Source organism: Haliaeetus albicilla, chromosome 16 (assembly GCF_947461875.1).
Source record: "Haliaeetus albicilla chromosome 16, bHalAlb1.1, whole genome shotgun sequence".
Taxonomy (NCBI): Eukaryota; Metazoa; Chordata; class Aves; order Accipitriformes; family Accipitridae; genus Haliaeetus; species Haliaeetus albicilla.
This window is the reverse complement of record NC_091498.1, coordinates 32,980,322-33,003,078: the sequence shown is the minus strand read 5'-3', so window position 1 is coordinate 33,003,078 and position 22,757 is coordinate 32,980,322. Positions and strand designations below refer to the sequence as shown.

The window sequence follows — 22,757 nt, the reverse complement described above, 5'->3', positions numbered from 1 at the left end:
AAGAAGTCTGGTATAAAATCTTATAAACAAGCATTCTTACTTGTGTCACTGAATGCACTTGGATCAGAAGAAAAGAAGAGGACGTCGATCAGATCAGAGGCTGGACCACTGTGATACTGCTTTAGTGCATTTAAAGCTCTGTCAAAGAAGAAAATAGCCAGGTTACATGCACAGCATGAATTCCTTCAGAGATTCCTGTGTACCTTAGGGCCCAGTGACAGAAGACCTTGGGCACAGATTCAATTTTTCCAAATCTGAAAACTGTTACTCCACAACAGACTAATCCTATCTAATTGCTGCATCCCCCAACCCTCTCACACACACACACACACACATCCCTTATGCTGGTCAGACTTCCACTTTCTATTATTCCAGTTTGATACCATCAGACCCTGTGCTGAGCCTTTTCAACACATTAATTCAGCAAAGAGTTACTCAATTCTCCTGCCAGGATGGAAAAGGCTTTACGCACAAACCAGTGAGTACCAGAAGTGATACAACACGGGACCAAAATATGTAGCTGAGTGTGGGATGAGGGGTGGGAGAGGAAGAGGGAAGAGCAGGACTATACCGGCCAGCAGGTAGATAAATTTAGGCTGTTGTGATGCTGTGGCATAACACATCCAATTGAGTTATCTCAGTATGGCTTCCCTCAGGAGTTAGCAGAAGAAAGGCACATCCAAAAGGTGGATACCTCCCCTAAGCGGAGCTGCTATAGGAGTAAGAGGAGTAAAATAGGAAAGGAGAGAAACCATGCTGAGTGAAATAAACTGAGATCTGTCTCAGAAGAGCTTTTTCAGAATAAACATGGCAATTTTCAGTTGGCTTCTACACTCCTGAGCAGAGTGACCATAGGTGAGCTGCAACCCCATGGCCCTTACTTTTTCAGCCTGTTGTAGGTGACATCATTGGCTAATTTCAGCAGGCGGTAAGAGCTGTCTCGGTCCAAGCTCAGCATGCCATCTCGAGATTCCTCAAAGGCAACAGTCACTGCTTTGGAGGTGACACGTGTTACAATGCCAGTGGAGAGCGGATCACCCTGGCCAGCGGAATCATAGAGGCCCACAATGTCCCCTGCAAAGACAAGTTTGAAGAGAGAGCGTGAAGTGGGGCAAACATTTTGAAAAGAAGCTCTTTTGCGGAGACCAGTAACCAAGCATGGTCCATTGGAGACAGCAGGACCACCTACACCAACCATAGCTCTAGCACTGCGTTTCCTGCCAAGGTCAGAATTTGTGTCAAGCCCATAATGGAGAACATCCTTTTCTTAGCTGACAGAAAGCACACAGCAAGAGGGAGCAAAAGGACATTAGCAGTGAGAGGACACCAGAGAGCAACTAACTGGCGGCCTTCAGATCTCCATACGCTACAGGTCTTGGGGTGGAGACCAGCAGTGCTCCCCATAGCCAGAGCTGCTCAGAAAGCCAACGTGCTTTCACACAGACCTTGAGAGAACCTGACTTCTCTGAACTCTCAAACTACTTTACATCCATTTTATTTTTTAATAATAGCCAAGGAGTCTGCATGACAATATGTGCCTCCCAGATGACTGCTATATGCTAGTCAGTAGAACTAAGAAAGACGGGAGATTTTTAAGGACTCACTACAGCTTTTCACAGTCACGGTGAGATGAAAGAGAGTCGAATTACATTGTGTAATAGTGAAATGGAGGTTTTGAGCAGGATGTTTGACTAAGTTTGTAACTTAGCCGGGGCTCACATTTATTGAGGATTAAATTTCAGATTCCCAAACTATGGGAAGCTTTCCTTCCTCCGTAAGGTCCATCAGCTCTTACATTAAAATGCTTGTGTCCCAGAAATAATTTACTGCCATGGCAATGTTATTTCTCTTTGAAGAGCACTGGCAGATGCTCTCAAGGCTGAGGCCCCAATCTGCAATAAGTCATTTTAATTTCAAAGGTCAGCACCTTGGAGGCCTGGGTGACAAAGAATGCATCAACAAACTGAACTTCAACACACTTTGAAATAGTACCATCATGCGACCAGGGTGTTGTGGTTTAACCCCAGCTGGCAACCATGCAGCCGCTCACTCACCTCCCCTGCACCCAGTGGGATGGGGAATAGAATTGAAAAAAAGTAAAACTTGTGAGTTGAGATAAAGACAGTTTAATAGGACAGAAAGGAAGAAAATAATAATAGTAATAATATGACGACAATAATAAAAGAATTGGAATATACAAAACAAGTGATGCACAATGCAATTGCTCACCACCTGCCGACCAGTGCCCAATTAGTTCCTGAGGCCCCCCCCCAGCCAACTCCCCCCAGTTTATATACTGGGCATGACATCACATGGTATGGAATATTCCTTTGGCCAGTTTGGGTCAGCTGCCCTGGCTGTGTCCCCTCCCAACTTCTTGTGCCCCTCCAGCCGCCTTGCTGGCTGGGCATGAGAAGCTGAAAAATCCTTGAGTTTAGACTAAACATTACTTAGCAACAACTGAAAACATCAGTTATCAACATGCTTCTCATACTAAATCAAAACCATAACAATACACCAGCTACTAGAAAGAAAATTAACTCTGTCCCAGCCGAAACCAGGACAAAGGGTCAGAAACAGTCTGGTTCCCCATGATGCACCTGCTTAGCAAGCTCAATGATCTAGCAAACTAAACCAAGAAAATTACTAAACTAAACCAGAAAATTATCTGGTGCAGCCAGCTTCTCTCTTGTGGACCAGTTTTGGAGAGTGCATGGCAATCTCCTCATTGCCTAAGGAAAAGAGAAGAAGGGTCTCTGCAGGGAAAAAATAGAGGGCATACTGCAGACTCACATGGAACTACTTCACAGTCAAACCCAAGTTCTTCCGAGGGGTAAGCCTGCACAGCTGGTTGCAGCACAGCAGACAGCATCCTCGCTTTCCTCAGATACCAGCCACAGAGGGAACAGCTCAGCTTTGATGCTCCTGGTCATGTTTTCATGGAAGTGATGGCAGAGGGTGAGACACAAGTGAAAAGGCCACTGGCTGATGTGCTGCTGAGTCTGTGTTTCTCTAGTACCTTCGTTTCCAACAGAAAGCTAGGCATGTCAACTAATAACACTACATACTTCACTTCTTCCTTTTCCTTGCCAAAAATAATAGTACAGGGAAGGGAGGAAATATAGCAACTCAGGAAGGAAAAGGAAAATCCACTTTCCGTTTTCGAATTAAAGTGTAAGCAACAGAAGCTCCTTATGTACCACAAGACATAAACATGAATGTTTTGGCTTGTACAAAGAATGTAATGAAATCTTTACTGACAAGAGACGAGGGCTTTGTTTTTATTGATTCAGAAGGAGGAAAGCCAGTTCTTTAACCACCAGCACTTCCTGGTGCAACATACATGTCCATAACAAGCCAAGGGAAAAAGAGGCTGTTTTTTCTAGATTCATCCTGTAGCCGTAACATTTTCTCCCTTCCTTTTTTGCATCAATTGCTCAGTCTTTACAAATTAAATATCATATTAGAAAGATGTTAGGAAGAAGACATTGGTCATCTCTTACTTTACCTACTTTGCACCAACAGGAAGATCACTTACCAGGCCCGAAACTGTTGTAGGGCAGCTCAGCATCTGAATCGTATTTTCTAGGCTGAAATGTCACGAGCAGCCGTCCATAGAGGCCGGTTCTCTGGTTGGCAGCTTGGAGTCTTAGCAAGCAGATGCCTCTGCGCTGCAATTCCTTCAGGGAGATGCTTTCCTGCCATGCCCTGGAAAGCACACACAGGCGTGAAAACCATTTTCTGGACTGAAGCTGAGATTCAAAGCCTCAGAAGACAAAAAAGAAAAAGACAGGAGGAGGAGATGGAAAAGAAGGGGAAGGATGATGGCAAAAGAGACATCAGCTTGTTGAAATGTTGGCTCACATGATCACTTTGTAGTGATGTAACTAGATTGGCTTCCACAAGCTTATTTTGGGAAATGGGGTGATGCTCACAGATCCTGAAGAGGAGGTAACAGCTGCTTATGTGTATTTTCCTCTCTCCTGTCTGGGTGTGAAAGGGAAGGACCTGCCCAGTTATCCACATCCCAGGATCCAGGACAGAATAATTTGAGTTTTCTCCTATCATGTATAACTGCTTAAATGGAAGATTTGCCATTTTTTGCAGGAAGTTGCGCTAACCTCCAACAAACACCACACACGTGGCTGCACAGGGAAGAGGAGCGGGTGTCTGGCAGAGACTTGCAGGCTACAAGTGACTACAGCACAAAATGCAGGCAGCAGCTTTGCAGACTGCTGTTCTCTGGGGCCAAAGTGTGCTGCAGCAGCTGTGTTTGCTCCACAGTCTCACTTGGGGAGGGTGACTTTATTCTTGTATAGATCAAAACAAAAAGGAAAATCCCACAGGTTTATTCTCTTTAGTCTCCCAGGTTGACTTGTGTCCTGTAGGTTGGTTTGTAGGGAGCTGAAGTGTCAGGGAACTTCAGGCAGCTGTGGAATAAGCTTGTCCTGTCTCCTGGCACTCTCTGACCTCAGGGCTGGGTAAGGCCAGGCCTTACTGGCACCAGAAATAGGGGTGTCTGCGCTCCTGCCGTGGCCCCACACAACCTGGGGGCACCTGGTGATACCCCCACCCTCCCTGGCACCACAAATCCACCTGAGTCAGGTGGGATTTGGTTTCAGCTCAAGCTCTGGGGCAGGAGAGCAAAGCTGGGTGGGGGCTGCAGGTTCCCAGCACACCCCCACCCCAGGGTCTGAGGGAGAAGAAGGGGAGCCCCAAGGTGTTGCCGATGTGAGCTTGGATTCTATAGGTGACAGCAAGCCCTAAAGGGTGAGTCTAAGAGGGATTCCTACAGGGATGAGCTGGTCCTATAGGGGTGAGTCCAGCAGGGTTGCCCACAGATTAGAGCAGGTGCTGTAGGGTGGGTTTCCTATTAGGACGTTTAGGTTATGTAGGAGTGAGGACAGCAGCATTTCCCATAGGTAACAGCAGGCTTCCCACAGGTGACATGAGGTCCTGCAGGAGCGAGTCAGCAGGGTTTCTTATAGGTGACAGCAAGTCCCTTAGCGGTATGTCTGTCAGCTTTTCCCACAGGTGACAGCAGGTCCCGGGGGAAGATCCCTCAGGGTTTCCTATAGGAGACAGCAGGCCCCGCCCCAGGATCGGTGTGTCAGGGCTGCTATAGGGGACAGCGGGCTCTATAGGGGCGAGCCAGTAAGGTTTCCCCCCGCAGCCGGCCCGGCCGTACCTGCTCTCGGCGACCTCGGCCTCCCGCTCCTCCCGCAGCAGCTCCAGCTGCCGCTCCGCTGCCTCCGCCGCCATGGACCTGACCCTTCGCCCCGCCGCGAACTTCCGCTTCCGGGGCGGGGTCATCGCGATGGCGGCGGCGGTGACGGGGCTCCGGCGGCGGGCGGCAGGTGAGGTGGGACGGGACGGGCCGGGCTCCGCTCCGCCGGGGGAGGGAAGGAGGGAGGGAGGTGGCGGGGAAGGGTCTCCACCGCCGGGACGATGCGGCCCGGTCTCCCCGTGGGGCTGGGCCGGGGGCCGGGGCCCCGTCCCCTCCGCGGGCCCAGCGAGCCCCTGCGGCCTCCCCACGCAGGGCGGGGGCTCCAGCCCTCCGGCTGGCTCGTGGTCCTGGTTTATCCACGCCACGTACCTGGTGGGTGACCCCCGGAGGGAAAGTTGCCGAGGCGAAAAGGGCACAAGAGGAGCGACCAGCATGGAGCAGCCAGAAGGCTCGGGGGCAGGGGAGGAGGAAACGTTAACAAGAAGGAGAATCGACTTGACACCCTTTTTTCTAGCCTAGTTGAACCCTTCAGCAAAATCCAGGGAGTGGAGGAGGGTGTAGGGACTCCCATCAAGCTCCTCCCTTCCTCGCTGGGCAGGGAAGCCGGCAGGGTGTTTGTTATGGGAGAAGACTGGGGGTCACGCGGGGAGGCCCTGGGTTTGGTTTCTGTGCTAGGTGAGTGTGACCTTCGTGAACTGCAGCTTCTGCAAGTGAGGTGGTTAAGTACGTTTGGTTTTAAGAGGTCTTCCCAGTCCCTCGAACTGGTGGTGCTTTGGCTGGTGGGTGAAAAAGATAATGTTCCTGCAAAGAAGCTGTGCACGGTCTGTCTTTTAGTTATGCAAATTGTTCCAGAAAGGGGATTGTTATCGCTGAGATAACAGGGATAAATCCTTAAGCGTGTGTTTTTAGGCCTTCATCTCTTTCTGCTAATTAACAGTGTGTGCAGGCCCAGCTCCTTTCCAAAAAATGCTGAAGCTACACTCAAAAGCGTAATTTAAGTTGTAGTAAACCACTTGTTTTTTGAAGATTTGTGTATTGGAACAGTAACACAGCTTCACTGTTTTGGTGAACGTTAGCTCATGTATACGCAGCTCTGAAAAGCAGGAATGTGTTTTTCAAATTCCCATCTTCCGTTGATGTTGTTTGTTTAGCTACGTAGCTCCTCCACTCCTCCTTGTCTAGAAGGAAGAGGCGTGTTTGGGATGGTGAAAAACCAGACACAGGAGTGTTAAAATCAAATCTGCTGAAGCTGTCCCGCTCTTCCAGTTCACTGTGTTTCACTTGGCATTGTGGTGTCTGCTTGGGAGCTACAGGGCCAGTGAGTTACTAGCAATACGCCTTGTCTTCCATATCTCGTTTCAGAGTGGAAACTTTGTAAGGCTTAGTAGAAGTTGCCGAGAATCACCTAGTAAATGTTGTGTAATAGCTCCCCTCCCCTTTTTGGAGGGCCCCGAGGGCTGAAAAGGATCCTTCTAGCAGCATAAGTTAGTGCTCAGAATTAAGACAGTGTTCCTGTTCCTCCCTTCTGCCTTTCAGTCACATTGTTTTCAGAAGAGGTGGGATGCTCTGAGTGTAACCATATAAAATTGTTGCATCTAGCTGGAACTGTCACTTGAAATAAGTGTGTTTGCAGTGGGAGGCCTTTCTTGTGCTCTTTTACACTGCTGCCCACAAGTGATGGGTCCTTTCTCTTATCATGTGTCTTGTTTTGCTTCGCCCTTTATCTTTGCCTGTCACGATAAAACTGAACGAAGCTTTTACCAGGCAGAAAAATGGTACCACGAAGCTGATCAGCGCTGTGACAGTTCAGCATTGCAGTAATGCTGCCTCACCAGGGACTAAAAGCCCAGCAGTTGCTGCTTATTTTTAATTCTTTTACCCTCTCTCCCTTTTAGCCTTCTTGCTTTCATCTGCAGTTCGTCACCAGAGTTCCCAGAGCACGTCACTGCAGCAAGGGTAATGTCAAATGACTTTCTGCTTTGCTTTGTGCCCCTTGAAATGCTGACCTTTCTTGGGGGGGGTGGGGGGGGGCAGCTTGTTTTTCCTTTGGAAAGGAGGCTTATATGACCCCTCTGTCAGTCTGTCACTTCCCAATATTTTTGGACTCTCTGCCTACCTTCAGTCACCTTTCCCAGAATAATGTTTCTGTTGGTTTGTGAAATTAAGCAGCTGAGTCTAGAGACAGATAATTAGATCCTCCACTGAGAAAAGGGCTGCAGTGTGGGCTCAGCCCGTAGTAGACAGCAGAGAAGCCACTCAAGTCAGGACATTGCAAACGCCTCAGCTGTGGAAGGAGCTTCAGCTGACACTCATCTTTTTAGGTACAGGTAGTCTTCTCCTCAGGCAGGGTTCATCTCCTGCCTGGAGTCTCCGACATCTGATAAATACTGAACTTGCACTGCAGTCTTCATAAAATGTGATTAACAGCCCAAGCACTACAGGACACTGAGCCAGGAAACTTCAGGCTTCATTTGTTTCAGCACTTTGAAAGCTGCTTGTTTGTGTCTTTTGTTTCCTCTGCTGAGATCTCGTGGGAGACAGAGCTGCAGGCTGTGCTGCTGCTTGCTTTAACCAGAAGGGGACACTGCAGAAATAGAGAACTCCCGTGAGCAGTATCGGCGAAAAATGGCAAGATTTGCTCATTCCCTCTGCGCTGCTGAAGGGTGCAGGGGGGTGGCCTCTTCCCACTGGTCCTCACGCACGTGGGAACACAGTTTGGATCTCTGCGTCTGTGACACAGCGCCCAACATTATTAGTAAACCCCACCACAGACCCATGAAGCCTTGGTGCTTGTGGTTATATACTTGCTCACAAGCGCTTTGAGTTTCTGTTAAAGCCCTTTGAGAGGCATTGCTGGGCATTACACAGTAAAGGGATCAAACACAACTGCTGTTCTGTTAATTTTGCCTTCTTTCACTAGCATTTAATGCTTTTTCCTGAATATTTTTTGTGGTTTGCGCATCTGTGTTAGTTATAGAAAGTATGGATGTCAGCGCACAGGAAATTCTGGATTTCCCATTTGTGATGGAGGTGGTATTTACTGAGCAGCACCTTTGTCTTCAAATTTTAGAAACTGATACTTTTCTGATCATTTCGTTGAGATCCAGCGTGAATCTCCCTCATCTTTAAATCTAAGATTGTCTTTTGTGGTGTTGTAGATTCCTGCTTAATAAGGAACTATAATCTGATGCCTTTCGGCCAAGTGTCTCTTTCTGAGTAAAGGCACTTGGCACCTCAGGATAATCTCTGAATGCTGCAGGATGGGCCTTGTGCCTCCTTTCCCTGCCCCCTGAAACACGTACTGCAGTTCTCATGAAAGCACTGCGTGTGCAAAGTACTGTCCCTGCTTAGAGTGGTACTTTTCTCTCCAGTTCTCTGGGAGCAAATCAATAGTTTTTGTAACTGGCTCTTATGCAGAGCTGTTAACGGCTGCCTCTGGTCCTCCTTGTTTTTGCTCCTTGTCCTAGAGATCTTGAAAAACAGCTAATTATAAGCAAGTGGCATTTGCATTTTTTCCGCTCAAACTCATACTGTGAGTTTTGCATAGTGTTTCATTTTTGAATTAACACCCTGTGGCACATTTGAGCAGTGTTAATTGTTGTTCAACCCTGTTTTAAACAGAGTTCTTGTGATTTAGTGCTGTCTGCACCACTGTCAAGAAAGGCAATGTGTGCATGCAAATAAATACCTGCAGTATTGACTGTACAGGGCTTGAGGTAGTCAGGAATTAGCTCAGTTTTGAGGCAGAGGATCTCTCTCAGTGATAATCTTGAGAAAACTGGAAAGAATCCACCATGACCGCTAATGAGAACATGTTGCTGGCTGCTAGCTGAAACGCCCCTGGCAGTTTTTAGCCTTTCTTTCTGTACCCATACTGTACCCTGCTTGCCTTCAGGACCCCAGTTTATTCACTAAACGGAAGGTGTCATGTGTAGTGACAGCCATATACCATTTTCAGTAAGTAAGAGAGCAACATGTCAGTATAGAAAGCAGAGTAGCTTCAGGTAAGGTGTCTTCTGCACAGAATTTGTCATTCAGGTGCTGGTGCAGTTTGAGATGTGGTTGCTCCCGTGATTGTATCAGTGCGGAGTGATCCTAAAGGGACACATCTGTGATGCTCAGGAGTCCCCTGGGCTGGTCACCAGGAAGGTCTTTGGGGTCTGATGCAATGTCTTGAAGTGGAGGGGCTCTTGTCTCAGTGGTACAGTTGCAGAGTGTTTGAAAAGAGATGTTATTAAAGCGATTCTCTATCACAACAGTTGAAGCTACCCCTTCAAGGAGAGTAAGGACTTATTCTCCTAAAAGGTGCAAATTATCTTGGTGCTCAAAGTCATCACAAGGAGCAATGCTTGTGCTTGGCTGGATGGATGTGGGATGGTGCACACTCCCGCTCCCTTCTGTGGTCAACCTGAACCAAGATAGGCGTGGGTCTGAGAAGTCTTGTTAGATGTCTCTGCTAGTCCCTCCCCAGTGTGGTATTGTCGATTGTAGACAGACACGGTAATGGCACAGAAGAGGCTTTTTGGCTAAATGTTTGCGGTATTAAATGCTGAATTGCACTGGGAGTGGGAGAAGACGTTGTTGTTGCCATTCAAGGAATGCAGCTGTAAGTGACAAAAGAAAAGCAGCCTCATAACTCTCCTGTAAAGAACCCAGCTGTGGTCTTAAGGCCCTCTCTAAAGTATCTATTTAACAGAAGAGCTTCAAAAAATAGAGGAAGAAAGGATGTGTGTGAGTCAGTCATGTAGTGCTTGAGGCTGGTTTAAGAATGCTCATTAGCCCTTCTTCCCCATTGAAAGCACATTTCCTCCTCCCGGATGCTCCCCACTATTGGGTGACTTCAGAGCTTTGCACTTGGTCCTGGAGTGGGTTGAGGAGCGTTAATGTGTTCAGCTTCTCAGCTGTGGTGGAGGTAACTTGTTAAGCTTTTCCAGGTATAAATACAAGAGCCTTTTATCTAAAACTCAGGTGTAAGGCTTAAAGTAAGTCTGTTTCCATTGGAGTTGGTGACAAAATTCCAGCCTGTAAAAACAAGGCAGTGGAAAGTCACTGGTTGTTGCTGAGCTTGATCACCACTAGCACATCCAGCTGCAGATCTCAACATCAGGAACAAGTGATAACCTAGCCTGGGTGAATTTTCAGTTAATTTTCAATCTGTTTCTTTCTTTCTGCACTCTTTCTTTGTTTCAAACTATTTCAAATAACATTCTGAAGTGGGAAGTGTAGGGGGGGAAAAAAAAAAGGGAAAAAAAATCCATTTCCCCATACTGAATTTTATGATAGGATGGGAGTAAAGCAAACCAACCACCGAGGCATTTATCCCTTTTTCTTAAAGCTTGCTGCAGTTCATGGTGGACCTAAATGATGGTAAGCCCTGGGACCAGCAACTATGTTTGGTAGAGCATTTGCAGGTTGAACTCAGAAATGAGACCAAGTGTTTTCTGCATGTTTTTTAACAACCTTGTGATAAGGGCTGCAGCTTCTGCAGCATTGCTTGTCTTACTGGAGTCCTTTTGCCAGGTGTTGGGCTAAAGGTCTGGCGACTTTGCCATATCCAGGGTCCTCCATTGGATTAAGTCCTAGGGAGGTGACATGGCTTTTGCCTTGCCTGCCACCCTCTGTCTGTAACACTTAAAAACAGAATAGAAAACCTCTCCTTGCTCATGAGCTGCTACAAAGTGACACGTGTCTGTGGGAAATTGCCTTCTGGCCCAAGTGGACTTTGGGTAGAGTCTTTCATACTGATAAATCATTCAGCCTCCTGTACAACTTCTGCTCCCCCAGTGGCAAACCATCTCTACTCCATCTCTAGCTTCTTTTATCTTTTTTCCTCTCTTTTTTTTACATCTCTTGATAGTATCTGTTAGCTACAAGTAAATCTTGCCTTATCATTCACAGACTTGTTGCCAAAACATCTCTGACTTCACCCCCATGGCCTGAAGTGAAACTTCCAGATCCAGTAGAAGAAGCAAAGTATCATGCAGGTAAAGTTCTCAAGTCTCCAAGTGAAGACTAGCACTCCAGTATTGCCATTGGTGGCCTAATTGAGCATAAATGTCTTCAATGATTGGAGCTAGTTTTTGTTCTTTGCATTTTTGTCTCATTTCTGGCATATGTTAGTGTCACTGGACTTGTGCTCCAGCTGCTGGAGATTTGGGTAGGATATGAGGTCTTCTTAGTTTATGACAGCATGACAGCTTGTAACACTCCCAGAGGAATCTTACCTGATGTGATGTGTTGCTTTCTAAAGCACGAAACAAGCCTTTTGGACAGGAGAAAATTATTTTTCTTTTAATGGATAAATCAAAAAGCTAAAGCCAGCATAAGCAGTTGGATGGTGGGCACATCAGAGAGCTGGTGTATTTTAGTGCATAAAACAGAACACTAGAGCCAGCATAAGCAGTTGGATGGTGGGCACATGACAGAGCTGCAGAGGTGTGACATAAGGCAATGAGCAACTGGCAAGTGATGCAGTGTTAGTGAATGCATTCTTGTCCCCACGTCTAGTCAGGACTGTTGAACGCAGCCAGTGGTCCTCCTGAAAGGAGCACATGGACTGTACAGCAGTCAGCCTCACAATTCAGTGAGTTAAGTGCCCGTAGCTGTTTAGCGACCATCCTCATTGCTTAGCCTTATTAAAACATGTCAGTCTTCCACTTGTAACCTGACACAGGTTCCCCTGGCAGGTGGGGATGTGAAAATCAAATACAGAGAAGGCATATGTGTCTAGCTTTATATTGCCCAGGTGGGGCTGTTGTCATCCAGACCGTGCTAGGAATGGTAGTGGGGAAGCCAAAACATGTACAGGATGGTTCTCAGAACTAGGCAGTAATGAGCTCCTGCGGGTGAATTTCTTTTACAGTTGCTGTGGTGGTGGCAATTAGCAGTTGTGTGCTCCGTGCAGGCAATGAGCTCCTGTGTTTATTAACAGGCAGTCTTACTGTCTCATTGTGTTAGCCTCTGGGATATCTATGAGGGGCGCCTGACTTGTCTGCTTTAGATGGAAGAGACCCAGGAAGTAAAGGAGAGGAGTTGTTTTACAAGGAGAGAGTGAGAGGAGAAAAGCTGAGTTGTGTCCACCTCTTTGCAGATAGTCTCCTATCATCTGGCTGAAGTGTGCTAATAACAGCATGAGTGGTGTGCTTTTGAGAGAGCCTCCTGCTCCAGGTCTCCTCTCTGGCTGTTTTTCATCCTGCTTTTTATCTCCTTTGTGCTCCTGGGATTGCTCAAGTGACAGATAGATGAGTGTTCTGTCCCTGAGCATGATTTGACCCAGTAGTGAACCATAAACTGCTTGGTTTGATTTGCTGAAGCCCTGTGGTGAACAGGGTCCCATGTTCCCCTGATTGATTCACATGGGATCCTCGGGGCTGCTATGATTTCCGTGCCCGGTAACCTCCTACTGTTTATAAGTTTGCATCATTATCTCCTGGCTGTGCTTATCCAAAGCAAACAACAGCAAGAGCTTTTGAATTCCGCCTTCTGTTTTCCTGCTGGCTATGGAACAGCCATGGATATTTTAGGAAGGGTCACTCTACATGGTGGTGAGATACAAGCCATACTAGCAATCAAATGGTAACATCACTTGATGTTTCCTGTCACTAGAGGTGTTTGGAAGAGTTATCAACAACTTCAGAGCCCAAGTTCAGTGAAGAAAATGTACCTTTTTTGGTTATAAAAAGATGAGAAAGCTCCATGGGTAGAAAGTTGAAATTTGACAGGAAATAACCCTTGTTAGAGCATGACTCTACATGTTTTTTGCCAAGAGAAAATTTTAGGCCAGAATTTTGAAATTTCAGTATCGAAATGTTGACCACAGGACTACTGATATACCTAGATCACCAGTTTAGAGCTGGAAGAAATTTACTGTACCCATTGTGCAGTTTGGGGCATAACAAAGAGAAGGGGTTTGTATTTTTTCCCTGGACTTTTTGTAGTGGACCACTGTGAATCAGAGAAAAGAGCACACAGTGGATTTTTCTTCTGGGACAGCAATTCCAGCAACACAGAAGCTAAACTCTTCATCGTAGTGGGAACTGCAGCAACTACGGCCTTGCAAATAATTTCTGTTCTTGCCTCTACCTTTAATAATTTGCATCTGCTGGGTTGAAACTTGGACACTTTCAGAGTGTTCCTGTAAGGTTTCGGTTTAGTTGGACTGGCTGTTAAATTCTTGTCTGTCCCAAATGGATGTTGTTTTCATTTACATTCCAAGAAAAAATGATTCAGCCACTTTTGAGGACAAAGAAAAAAATCTATTTTTCCAGTTATAGAAAAGTTGCTCTTTTTCTGAACAGCTCAAGGGGGTGGAAAGCTACTATTTGGCACTGGAATGGCACTCATTAAGCAATACCTTTTGATGTTCCCATAAAAATTGGTTTTGGTTTCACTGCTCTGGAAGCTGATCACAGAAAACAGAGTTTGTTCATGTGCAGGACCTCATCCCTGGGATTCGTACTGCTCCTGGCACCTGCTGTGCATGCATGTGCACATGGGAAAAGATTTTCTGGAAAAGAGTGAGGGAAAGGTCTCTCTTGTCTTTGCTGCAGGTACAAGTTCTCAGGTCAGGCTTTGTTAGTACGCTGGAGCCCTTTTTCCTGTGTACTTTGCCAAATTCTTCCCAATGTTCCTGCATGCCTAACACAGTATTCAGAGTCCTGGGCCTTCTGCGTATCACTTGGAAATTGAGAGGAGGTCCCCTCCAAATGTTGGATGTATGGACAAGCGCTCTTTTCTGGAACACTTTATATCTGAATACAGTGCATTTTAGGATGCCTAAGAAATAGGCTGAGGATGCCTAAGAAATAGGCTGAGAAGTCAAGCCTTAGATTAGCTGCACAGTATATATACACTAGGTGTTTACATATGCATGGGTTTGCCAGCAACTAAAGTACAAATAGGTCATTAGGTTTACAAAAGGGAGGCTCACATACCATAGGAAACAACATTGCTGTTGATCCTTGCTTAAAGATTCCCAGAAGATAGGAGTTTTGGTGGGAGAGCAGTGTGGCTGAATTAGTTTTGAACGGCTCTTCACACGTTGCTGGGTTTTCTACACTGATTCCTTCCCTGCTGTTTGCCAACAGAAGTGGTACAAAAGGTGAACAAGATGATTGCAACGGGGCAGTACGGAAGACTCTTTGCTGTGGTCCACTTTGCCAGCAAGCAGTGGAAAATAACCGGTGAAGACTTGATTATGATGGACAATGTACTGGAGGCTGAATGTGGAGACCGAATCCGGATGGAAAAGGTGATGTGCCATGCTTCCACAGTGCTTGTGATGCCATGCTGTGTTTGGGGCCAGAGCAAATTACCTGCAAACATTCCTTGAGGCAAAACCCATAACCAGTTTTTAAAAACATGTCCCAAAGAGCTCCTCTTGGATCTCCTGTTCTTACTCCAGTTGTTTGCTTTGCCTTACTTTTGTTCCAATTTCAGTTACTCTGTTCATGATAATATTATTGCGATTTCTGTTGAACAGGGTTGGAATGAGTCGTGGCAGACTCTGTCAGGAGATGTATTTTTGTTGTACTAACTTCATCCAAAAAAATAAAATTATAGTTGTTGTTTCTAGAGACGGCAGCTAAAGACTGTGTTTACCTTGAGACTCCAACACCCAAAATACTTGCAGTATTCTCAGAGAGACTGTCACTGCTCAATGCTTTGCAAGATCCTTATCACGCTGGGTGTGTTGGGTAGAGGGAGAGGGATGGTGCGTGTAAGGGAGAACTGCCAAGGTGCAGTTCAATATCTTTATCCTTAGCCTTGGTTAACTAGCAGAAACTTGCAGAGGCTCGTTAATCCAAATCTTAAATGAAAGATTATGAAGTAGGATTCTGTTGGCTTCATCGTAATGTTGGTTGTTAGAGCCAAGCAAGCAGTTAAGGAGAGCTGAGCAGTTTTTTTTTTACTCATCCATTGCTTTTAAGTCCAGTTTTGAGGCACCTTTTTATGCATCCCTTCAGCTGTGTCCTGCATCCTTGTATACAGAGGAGAGGAGTCATTTGCATGGAGTAGCCAGCTAGGAATGCAAAGGTCTAGATGGGAGTGAAGAAGGTGAAAAACTAGCCTAACTGCCATAACCCTTTTGGGATTTTACTGGCAAGTATCTGTCTAAAACAAAATCCAGAACATCTCATGACCACTTACATATTGTTTTTAACTGCTGCCATACAACTAGCGTGGGGAAGGAGGCAGTCTGTAAGAAATCCTACCTCTTCTCACGATATCCTTTCTATTATCCTGCCTGGTCCTTCAGATACGCAGGTGGTTGAAATGCCCTGAAACAAAAGGGCTAGTCCCTGGGGTGGTGAATCCCCCCCAGATGTTCATTTCTTTATTGCCCATCTTGAGGCCTCATGGAGGAGAGCAAGGATAGTGTTCCTCTACTGGGATATGTAGCAATTGCTATAAAAATCCAATTATTTTAGTAGCTGCCATTCATTCACATCCCACACAAGGCATATTATTATTCTTCCCTGTATTGCTTTTCATATCTTTTACAACTGTTGGTGAGCCAGAACAGAAAGGTTCAGGGTGTTCTGATCGATGTGAAAGATGCTTCTAAAGTATGTTTTAGTAGGATAAGGTCTCCTGGAAGGCTGTTTAATGAATCTGTTTCTTGCCTGTTAGCTGCCTTTCCCCACCATCTCTCTCTAGTAACAGTGTCAGGTTTGAAATGTGCGAAGGCCTATTTTTAAGCAGTTTGACTCCTTTATTGTGACTGTAGAATTTGGAAGATATTGTCTGCATTTCTACTGGGACAATGAACCAGTGATATATGCCTGATTTGTTTTCCGTAGGTTTTGCTGGTTGGTGCTGATGACTTCACGCTTATTGGAAGGCCACTCCTTGGGTAAGATGTCTCATAGAAGAATTATCTTCAAGACAATTCTTAATTGTAGCTTCAGGGCTCCTACAGTCTCTGAAACTGAAGAGAAACCTGGATTTATCAGCACTAGCTTTTTTCCCAGCCCTGTGGCTTTTGAAAGGATCACCAATAAAACAAGCTCATCAGCCTCTGCTGGCTCTAACCATTGCCACAGTGCCAGGATAGAGCAGCAGTACCCATTTCTAAGGTAACTGTAGGATATTCACTTCTCTTGGGTTGGATCTTTTTCTCATGGTATAAGCCTTGTACAAACTAGCAGTAAATCTTGCTCTTCAACATCTTTACTCCCTTACCCTAATTTTGGTGATAGTCATCTTGAAATAACCCAGAAATCCTTTCCCATTCCTTAATCCCTTAATTTGACTTGGGTTTTTTAACCCGTTTCGTTTTGCCCTTGTCCTTGCCCTTGCCCTTACCCAGCAGGCCTTGATCTTAATTTTAGAGTTCCTAATTTTCCCTTCCTCCTAGTCACATATTCCAGCAATCACAGAACTGGGGAGAAGGCGTTTACCCCCTTGGCACCATCTCCATCCCAATGCTGTAGGACTTGCTATACAAACTGGCAGAACACCTGGTTCTTCAGCCTTTTCTTTACCAAAAGGAAGTGGTGTGTGGACCAGGTGTTATTGCTCAGCTCTTAGCACTAGCCAGAAGCAAAGTCATGAACTGTTATTTTCCCCAGGACGAGAGGTTTTAGTGGTAAAATGCAAGTCAAGATAAGGTGGGTTGGAAGAGCTCAAAGTATCTGGAAGCCCTGGCTGTGGTCTGGTTGCAGGCTAAACCATGTGTTTAGGTCTTAGCTTGAACTGCAGCAACTTTGGCAGAGGATGGTCAGATAAGAAGGAACTTGTACATCTGAGAATTATTTCTTGGTGGCTTGTAGATTCAGGTTAGAAATACCACGTGGTTTCAGATTGGTTTCACTTCCGAGTGCTTTCTGTGGTACCAGGGGGCTGTTGGAATTTAAGAGTTACTTGTAACGTGTTTGTGCAGTTGATGACGTGACTTCAGTTGCACTGGTGGTAACTGCCTCAGGTTCCCTGTGTTAGACAGGATTTTGAGGGCTGCCAGTCCTTTTAACAGTACTGCAAATAGATCTGGAATAGCAGATCATCAGGACTCTTTGAATTATTGCTACATAGTGCACTTGTGGAAGATTTTAGGAAGGGGAATCTCATCATTAGGACTAGAAATATCATCTTGCAGAAGTTCAAATAAGAGCCTAAGTTCTGCAGACAGGGCCATGTCAGTCAGTTTAGGAGCACCATCCTTCACCTGGTTCTCTTAACCAGTGGCCCTGGGGTGGTTCTTTGCAACTCTCAGTTTGCATGCTGGACTTGGCATGTGGCCTGAGCCCCAGGAGCTCTGGGACAGGAAGAAATACAGCTGTTGGGTTCCTACAGGTGCTCTAAGTGTGTGGAAAGTGTTGTCAGTTGCTTGAAGCGGACCAAATCGCATCTGCTGATGTTAGCCTGAACTCCAGTAACTTTGGCAGAGGAAGATCAGTGGGAGGAGGAGGCTGGCCAGGCAGAATGAAAAGCTGGTGGGGAAGTGCCATCCTCCCTCTGAGCTGTAGGGGAAACCTCCGAGTCCCCCACTCTCCCTTATGAGCTGAGGAAAGGAAAGCAGAACCCAGCGTGTCATGAGCAACATGCAGTTCTTTCACATAGTTCCCAGTTGTGCTTAAACCACAAACATTTTGGAGGGGAGATAAGAGGTTGGATGCGAACAAAGGCGGTTTTGTTTTTCTGTTGTTTTAAAAATAAACACATCAGTGAATGCTTGCACCAGTATCTACGCAAGACAGTTCATTACAGCTGCACTCCCTGTTCAAACTTGGAGGCGGGTAGGAACTTGTCCTGTTTTGGACAGATGGTCATGTTTTAATTTTCTGTAGCAGTCAGATACCTCCCAAGATGACACTCCTCTAAAGCCTTAAAAAACAACAGTGCAACAAAACATATCTGCGTGGCAGAGGCTATTCTGGGAACTTCTAGCTGGCTTCTACTCTGGAATCTGTTGGGTTTTGTGTTTGTTCAAGTAACTTGCTGTCTGGTCGATTGGCACAAGGGTATCAAGCAGTATGCAGTTGTACTTTATTTAGCTGTATAATGCAGAAATTGTTGTGCGTTTTAAAGCTGTGATTAGAAATGAGCAAAACCTTGGGCAGGTTTGCATTTCAGGCCATCAGTTGAGTGCCCTCAGCTGTTTTAGACCCAAGTGAAATGAATGGTGCCTCTATGAGAAAGTTTAGCTTATTTCTAGACAAAGTACAGCTGTTTTGAATGTTTTCCTCTAGATGAACCTTTCTCTTTCTCCTGCTACCTGCCCGTTTTTGCAGTGGCTTCAGTGGAAATGACAAAGGCCCTTGGACCTGTTCTTTTTCCAGACAGCCAGGCTGGGATTCAGTTACCTTCTGGAGGGACCGAGTGAGCTTGTCAGTTGAAATTATTACCTCTAAGAGTTATGATCCTTTGGGGTTGTAGCTTGCCTGGATCTTTTTCACTGCTTAATGACAATAGCTTTCAGCGCAACTTAGATCTATGAGATTTCAGTGTGAATTTTTCTTGCCTCCTGCAAAAATCTGATAGATGTGCTTTGTCATGAACCATTTTGCTGCTGAAAGCAGCAGGCCTGACTGTGTCAGACTCTGGGAAATGTGTGACCCTCTTTTTATTTTTATGGACATTCCAGTCATACCTAAAACATTCGATAAAGATTTTTTTTTTTCTTGGGCTCTATTTTGCTGAGAACTTTTCTGTTCATATGCACTTCACCAGTAAGTTGGTTTCTCCTGTGCTTCAGCCTTTCAACCAGCAGCTCCTAGTGCTTTGTCCAACAAAGACGGACTCACTAGGGCCTGTTTGCAACTTTGACTTGCAGAGTGAAGCCACACTTGGGTACTCAGCTGTCTGAACAATACCCTTAAAGATTTGCCTGAAACCATGTCAACATCTATGAGCAATTGGGGGGGACACAACACGACACACTTGCCTACACATCTGTGTGTCAATGTTTCTCCCTTTGGCTGGATGCTACCGCAGGCCTAGGACAGCTAGTGCTGTCCAGTGGTGAGAGCTGTATCAGGGATAGCTTGGCTGTGCTACTGCAAACCCTGGCTCTCCTGAGAGTAGCACAGAGATTTCAGTGACCAGGTCACTTTATCTGGCCTGGCTGCTTTCCAGTTTTCCCATGTGATCATCATTAGTGAGTTTCTTGCATGCCTTTACAGTCCAAGCCTGTGAGAAGTCAGTGGGAGTTTAGCTTTCCCTTTGCCTTCAGCGGGCAGGAATTAGACCCAGAAAGTATAGCTCCCTAATTATAGTGGTAAAACATGGCCAGCCCCTGGAGTGCAGTTTATTTTTTGGTTTCTTTCCTAGCGTTGCAAAGCTTGCTGTGTATTTCAGTAGTGCAGTTGGGTCCTATCACTGGGCTGAATCTGGATAACATCCTTTAGCTGCGATGTCAGGGTCACCCAGTGGTCTCTTGAAATCTATATTATCTTATGTCTATTTTCTACTGGGCTAGTCACTAAATGCAGGTATATCAGTTTTCTCCTCTGTCTGTCCTTCCCTCAAGGATTCAATCTCTGATATTTATTACACCCCAGAGGGTAAATGTTAAGAGAGATAGTAAATGTCTCAAAGCCTTTGGCCTCCTAGTGACCTTGCTGGAACAGTTAGGCTAGATGGGCTTCCCCCCCTCTACCCCCCTTAAGTGCAGACAGAGTCATTTGTCAGGAAAATGTTCTTTAAATGTCTTCTGGCGGCAAAGTGAGCATGCTAATGAGTTTTTAATGGTATTCTGCAGTGATGCTGCATGAAAGAGCATCTCTTCCTCCTCCATTGTGGCTGTTGATTAAAACCATGCTTTCCAAAGCTTTAGTCTGGCTCTTGTCTGGAGGCAGTTATCTTCCCAGAGAGGAGTTGTTGTGCAGACGGGTAGCTGGTCCTCCAGCGTGTGCTTCAGACCACCTTGTTTTCCAGCTCTGGTGTTTTTCGGCTAGCTAGAAATCCCAGAACTCTTTTTCTAACTTCAGTGGGACTTCCTCTCTCGGAGCTCTGCAGAATCCCTGAGTGGGCAGGAGGTGTGTTTGTGTGTGTCAGTAAGGCAATGTGGAGGGATGAATTACTCTGTGATTTTACTCACCTGTGAAGGAAGTATGGACCATATTCTTCTCTTCATCTCCATTCTTAGGGAGGGGGGATGTTTTATTGCTGAGAATTTCCATATGTAGAAGTGAGTTCTAGAAATAATTTGAGTCTTCAAGTGGTCTCACCGCTCAGCCTGAACTCCCCCAGCTGTGGGGCAGGGAGCAGTATGTGAAATCCTCAGTAAGTCCCCGTCTTCTCTTCCAATTTGGGGTAAACAAGCAGGGCAGACCAAGAGTAGGAGGCAGAAGAGAGGCATGTGGGAGGAGAAGTGACTTACTCCAGCAGCCAATTAGCTGTGCTTCCTGCTGGAAACAGTAGGCCACATCTCTTTTCCCTGAGCCTTTGTCAGGACTTAATCAGGTGAGCGAGGTGAGAAGACTTTCTTGAGCTGACTGTGATGCTTTGTAGAAGGAGGGAGGACTTCAGTGTTGACCAGCATAGCACAGGAGAAGTGGCCATGGGTGGGTTTAACCTGTACCATAAGCAAAGCAGGACACATGAGATCATGTAGACGTGCTGGGGGAATCTTACTGTAATCCTACAGGTTTGTGCAGGTTTGTCTTACTACCATCTCCATAGCTGTTTCTGAACTTACCCTCGCATGGCAGAGAGGCACTGCCCTGCAAACTATCACATCAGCTACTTGAGGCTTTTACGCTTGCACCGTGAAGCCAACAACCTGACAGATTTCCCTCCTTCTATGGTGACTTTGTAGTTCCTGTGGTATCTGTGTGTCGTTTTTCTGCAGAAACCTGCTCACCGATAGGAGGAGAATGTAAATAATTAAACAGTGATACTTTTAAAATTTATTTTTAAGGAAAGATCTTGTCCGTGTGGAGGCTACTGTGATTGAAAAGACGGAGTCATGGCCAAAATTTAACATGCGCTTTTGGAAGAGGCACAACTATCAAAGGAAGAAAAGTAAGATGCAAAGAATACAGAGCTTCCTTCCCTGCTGTTCTGTTGTTAGATCTGGGAGGGGGAGGTATCGTGACACAAGGGCAGCGCCTGGGGGAGGACACTCATTCACCATATCCCCAGGACCCCTCATGGCACAGCACCTCTTTCCCCGCCCACTGCCCCAGGTGTGCCCACTGTATTTAGAGCACAGTGACTTAATATTCCTTTGGTCCAGCACCCTCTGTTAGATAGCCTTGCAAAAGATCTTGCTGAAAAAAAAAAAAATCCTGGGCAGAAAAGCACCCTTGTTCTCTTTCCAAAGCCTTAAATACTAGATACGTAATCACAGATATTAGCAAGCCTTAACAGTATCCTGTAGCAGCCTTTTGGATTACCAAACGACTGCCCCTTCTCAGATATGACTGAGGGACAGAAAAAGTATGACCTTTTTTTTTATGGAACGGATGCTAAAACCTTGACCGGCCTGACACAGTCCCATGGGAGCTCTGCCTAGACCTCTTGTTCATGCCGTACCAATGGTATGCAGCTGTCCTGCCAACGTGGCAGCATCTGCCAGCACACCCCCTCCTAGAAACTGTCACGCCTTGGCATTCTGTAGACTAATGTAGCTAAGCCAGCGGGAGCCTTCCGAAAGGTACGCAACAGTTCTGTGCTGTCATCTGATCTTTTTTTTCTCTTTTAATTCTTTTTCAGTCATCGTGAACCCACAGACCGTCCTTCGAATAAACACCATAGAAATTTTCCCCTGTTTGTCATGATTGATTGCTCGGGTGTTGTGTGGCTTAGGTTTATTATTGCTTTAGGCAATTATGGAAATAAAACTGCCTTGTCATTGGAAAGTTCTGGACTTCTTGCTGTTGTCGGAAATCTATATGTACTTTCTTTTAAAAAAAAAAAAGAAAATATTTTTTTAAACTATTATTTCAGCCTTGGTGTTTATTTGTCAAGAGTCTTAAACAACCCAGGATCCATTGCTAGCTGTCAAGCTGTTTCATGCCAACTGGGTCTACCTTTGCCTGCACATCTTTATGTACTTTAGGAATTCAGGCTCTCAGCTGTGTCATAAAATACCTCGGGCTTCACTGGTTGTGGAAGAAAAGGGCCATCACCCCAGTCCCAGAGGTGAGCCTGGAAGGCAGAATCTATGTGTGTAATTAGTCAATTTAAAGAGCCCGTCGCTGTGCTTAGTTATTTGTGTCCTAGCAAGTTTCCCTATCCTGGGACTGTGAGTGCACTTAAGGCTAGCAGAGAGGCAGGCGTGTTTGGGTGAGCTGATTTGCCCTCTGGAAACACTCGTTGCTCTCCACAGACTGCAGTTACATTGCTGTAAATAGGTGAGCTGTTTTCAAAAAGTGCTAAGTGTAATTTTGCCCCCGGCCCCTTTTCCTGTCCTGACAAAAGCCCTGCTGCTCTGTTCGTATAATTCCTGGCACTGTATGGCTTCAGGGAATATCCTGGGGTACAGTGTGGCCCACAGCAAACGTGAGACTGAAGACAGCAGTGAAACAAGATGACTGCAGGATCCCAAATCTACTCCCAGATCATGCTGAGTGGTGAAAATCCT

The 22,757-nt window shown here is 45.9% G+C and overlaps 2 protein-coding genes across 4 annotated transcripts in view; one reads left to right on the top strand and one right to left on the bottom strand.

The window, feature by feature from the left end:
- Nucleotides 1-5,312, bottom strand: part of IGHMBP2 (immunoglobulin mu DNA binding protein 2) — a 46,535-nt gene extending 41,223 nt beyond the window's left edge. The window contains exons 1-4 of one of the 2 annotated variants that reach the window (XM_069804406.1): nt 5,189-5,312; nt 3,539-3,708; nt 882-1,074; nt 41-138 (exon numbers count right to left, since the gene is read on the bottom strand). In XM_069804406.1, coding sequence (XP_069660507.1) covers nt 41-138; nt 882-1,074; nt 3,539-3,708; nt 5,189-5,262 — 535 coding nt within the window. In that variant the 5' untranslated portion in view covers nt 5,263-5,312. The remainder of the gene's footprint in view (nt 1-40; nt 139-881; nt 1,075-3,538; nt 3,709-5,188) is intronic. The other variant, XM_069804407.1, reaches the window with a different exon arrangement.
- On the top strand, nt 5,246-22,032 carry MRPL21 (mitochondrial ribosomal protein L21). 2 transcript variants are annotated; one of them, XM_069804413.1, is made up of 7 exons: nt 5,246-5,357; nt 7,123-7,183; nt 11,126-11,211; nt 14,314-14,477; nt 16,030-16,082; nt 21,090-21,193; nt 21,887-22,032. In XM_069804413.1, exons 1-7 carry the CDS (start codon nt 5,261-5,263, stop codon nt 21,949-21,951), a joined length of 630 nt encoding a protein of 209 aa, XP_069660514.1. In that variant the 5' UTR covers nt 5,246-5,260; the 3' UTR covers nt 21,952-22,032. The 2 variants fall into 2 exon arrangements, with proteins under 2 accessions (XP_069660514.1, XP_069660516.1); XM_069804415.1 differs by lacking the exon at nt 7,123-7,183 and having other exon boundaries at nt 5,311-5,357.
- Nucleotides 22,033-22,757: the final 725 nt, after the last annotated feature.